The sequence below is a fragment of the Phocoena phocoena genome, chromosome 7, assembly GCF_963924675.1.
Source record: "Phocoena phocoena chromosome 7, mPhoPho1.1, whole genome shotgun sequence".
Taxonomy (NCBI): Eukaryota; Metazoa; Chordata; class Mammalia; order Artiodactyla; family Phocoenidae; genus Phocoena; species Phocoena phocoena.
The window spans coordinates 59,601,120-59,604,496 of record NC_089225.1 but is presented as its reverse complement, the minus strand read 5'-3'; the positions used below and the strand labels follow the sequence as shown (position 1 = coordinate 59,604,496).

General features: G+C 47.3%; 1 protein-coding gene across 1 annotated transcript; it reads left to right on the top strand.

The window, feature by feature from the left end:
* Window positions 1–442: 442 nt before the first annotated feature.
* Window positions 443–3,112, top strand: LOC136125672 (intraflagellar transport protein 70B-like). The gene has a single exon (XM_065880579.1). It carries the CDS (start codon window positions 474–476, stop codon window positions 2,469–2,471), a length of 1,998 nt encoding a protein of 665 aa, XP_065736651.1. The 5' UTR covers window positions 443–473; the 3' UTR covers window positions 2,472–3,112.
* Window positions 3,113–3,377: the final 265 nt, after the last annotated feature.

Here is a 3,377-nt window from a genome sequence, read left to right as displayed (position 1 = left end):
CTCAAAAACGGAAGGGACTTCGGACCATAAACCTTCCTCCCCAGCGCCAGGGACCGAGGTGACACAACAATCCTTATTTACCATACGAACGGAAGGCGACGGCGCGACCTCACCCGAAGGTCCGTGCGGCAGAGACTACGCCTCCCAGCATGCAGCACGGCCACGTCCCGACGCCGGCGCCATCGGACCGGTGCATGCCGGGAAGTAGAGTTTTTCCGTCTCTGAACGGCCCAGAGACCTTTCCTCTCCCCTCTAACGCCGCTCACACTCTGCAGTCTACAGAGGCCAGGTCAGTAATAGGCACACTCATATTCGTGACTGTTTTAAATCCCAGGTTGGTCGTTCCGCTGCAAAGTAACTTTGGGAGCACGCAAAAAAAAAAGCCCCACAAAACCCCCAACATTCTTTGCAGTCCTACGTTTCCGGTTGGCTTGTTGCCGTGGTAACGAGCACACACAACCACGGCAGCGGTTATGGCAGGGCTGGGCGGTGTGCAGATCCCCGACGGGGAGTTCACCGCGGTCGTGTACCGGCTCATCCGGGATGCCCGCTACGCCGAGGCCGTGCAGCTGCTGGGCGGAGAGCTCCAGCGGAGCCCGAGGAGCCGCGCCGGCCTGTCGCTGCTGGGCTACTGCTACTACCGCCTGCAGGAGTTCGCTCTGGCCGCCGAGTGCTATGAGCAGCTGGGCCAGCTGCACCCGGAGCTGGAGCAGTACCGCCTGTACCAGGCCCAGGCTCTGTACAAGGCCTGCCTTTACCCAGAGGCCACCCGCGTCGCCTTCCTCCTCCTGGACAACCCCGCCTACCACCACGGGGTCCTCCGTCTCCAAGCCGCGATCAAGTACAGCGAGGGCGATCTGCCCGGGGCCAGGAGCCTGGTGGAGCGGCTACTGAGTGAGGAAGGAGAAGAAGACAGCGGGGGCGAGAACGAGCTCGATGGCCAGGTCAACCTGGGCTGTTTGCTCTACAAGGAGGGACATTATGAAGCCGCGTGTTCCAAGTTCTCTGCTGCCTTGCAGGCTTCGGGCTACCGGCCTGACCTTTCCTACAACCTGGCTTTGGCCTATTACAGCAGCCGGCACTACGCCCCGGCGCTGAAGCATATCGCCGACATTATTGAGCGTGGCATCCGCCAGCACCCAGAGCTGGGTGTGGGCATGACCACCGAGGGCATTGATGTTCGAAGTGTTGGCAACACCTTAGTCCTTCACCAGACCGCTCTGGTGGAAGCCTTCAACCTCAAGGCCGCCATAGAATACCAACTGAGAAACTCTGAGGCGGCCCAGGAAGCCCTCACAGATATGCCTCCGAGGGCAGAGGAAGAGTTAGACCCTGTGACCCTGCACAACCAGGCGCTAATGAACATGGATGCCAGGCCTACAGAAGGGTTTGAGAAGCTACAGTTTTTGCTCCAACAGAATCCCTTTCCCCCAGAGACCTTTGGCAACCTGTTGCTGCTCTACTGTAAATATGAGTATTTTGACCTGGCAGCAGATGTCCTGGCAGAGAATGCCCATTTGACTTACAAGTTCCTCACACCCTATCTCTATGACTTCTTGGATGCCATGATCACTTGCCAGACAGCTCCTGAAGAGGCTTTCATTAAGCTTGATGGGCTAGCAGGGAAGCTGACTGAACAGCTCCGGAAACTCACCATACAAGTGCAGGAAGCAAGACACAACAGAGATGATGAAGCTGTCAAAAAGGCAGTGAATGAATATGATGACACCCTTGAGAAGTATATTCCCGTGCTGATGGCCCAGGCCAAAATCTACTGGAACCTTGAAAATTATCCAATGGTGGAAAAGATCTTCCGCAAATCTGTGGAATTCTGTAATGATCATGATGTGTGGAAGCTGAATGTGGCTCATGTTCTGTTCATGCAGGAAAACAAATACATAGAAGCCATAGGTTTTTATGAGCCCATAGTCAAGAAGCATTATGACAACATCCTGAATGTCAGTGCTATTGTGCTGGCTAACCTGTGTGTTTCATATATTATGACAAGTCAAAACGAAGAAGCCGAGGAGTTGATGAGGAAGATTGAAAAGGAGGAAGAGCAGCTCTCCTATGAGGACCCAGATAAGAAAATCTACCATCTCTGCATTGTGAATTTGGTGATAGGGACGCTCTATTGTGCCAAAGGAAATTATGACTTCGGTATTTCTCGGGTTATCAAAAGCTTGGAACCTTATAATAAAAAACTGGGAACTGATACCTGGTATTACGCCAAAAGATGCTTCCTGTCATTACTAGAAAACATGTCAAAACACATGATTGTGCTTCGTGACAGTGTTATTCAAGAATGTGTCCAGTTTCTAGAACACTGTGAACTTTATGGCAGGAACATACCTGCTGTTATTGACCAACCCCTGGAAGAAGAAAGAATGCATATTGGAAAGAATACAGTCACTTATGAATCCAGACAACTAAAAGCTTTGATTTATGAGATTATAGGATGGAATATGTAGTAATGTCTGACAGTAGCCTTATCATAATGGCTTTACATCTGTTTTTCACTCTTTTATCTGTATTTAGCTCTTGGCCTCTTTAGATTTATTACATGTTGAACTTTGTACACTTTAAAATTATAAAAATAACTAATATTTTGTTTTTAAAATCTTCACAAAGTGAAATATAAGAACTTTGACACCTAGAAAGACATGAAAAATTCAAAACTGCATGGGGACACTATTTCTATTAGAAATTGTTAGCACCTATGTTCCGTCTCCTTTGTTATCATTTGTACTTTGTGCATTTTGAAAGTCCCCTGCACAAGGATTATGTTATCCAGGGACTTGGCACTATCAGGCCCAGAACTCAGTAGTTAAGGTATAGGATTTCTAGGCTTTTAATAAGAACCTCAGGGATTGTGTGTCCTGTTCTCACAGCCTACCCTCATTATTATATTAATTTTAATGCATACATATTAGATAGCATTTAGGGTGTTTTGTCAGGGTTTTTCAATATAAATGTAATGCTTTATGTAACCAAAATACGTTATAAATGTTTGGTGTTTTTTTTTTTTCAAACATTCAAGAGTCACTGGGAGATCTTATACCCTTAACAAATTATGGTGCTGTGGTTTAGAGACAACAAACAATTGTCAAAGCAAGAATTTTCCATGGTTTTCTTTTGTTCCATTTGTTAATAATTTGAATACATGAACAAGATATATTTACTGTTTTTTCATAACTGTGCTCTCATTTAACAATGAGGAATAGCAGAGGTATCGTGAGAACTGTTTTCTTAATTCCTTCCTTTGTGTTTGCAATTTAGGATATGTTAATGCTGGAGTTGTTCCTGTGTGGTGGCCTCTCAGGTAAGGAAAAATCTAGACTATTCCCATGACCCCACCAAACTTTTCTCCCACCGCC

Bases quoted from the DNA above. Each gene is read 5' to 3' on its own strand.
- LOC136125672 (XM_065880579.1), top strand. From the start codon at position 474: ATGGCAGGGCTGGGCGGTGTGCAGATCCCCGACGGGGAGTTCACCGCG.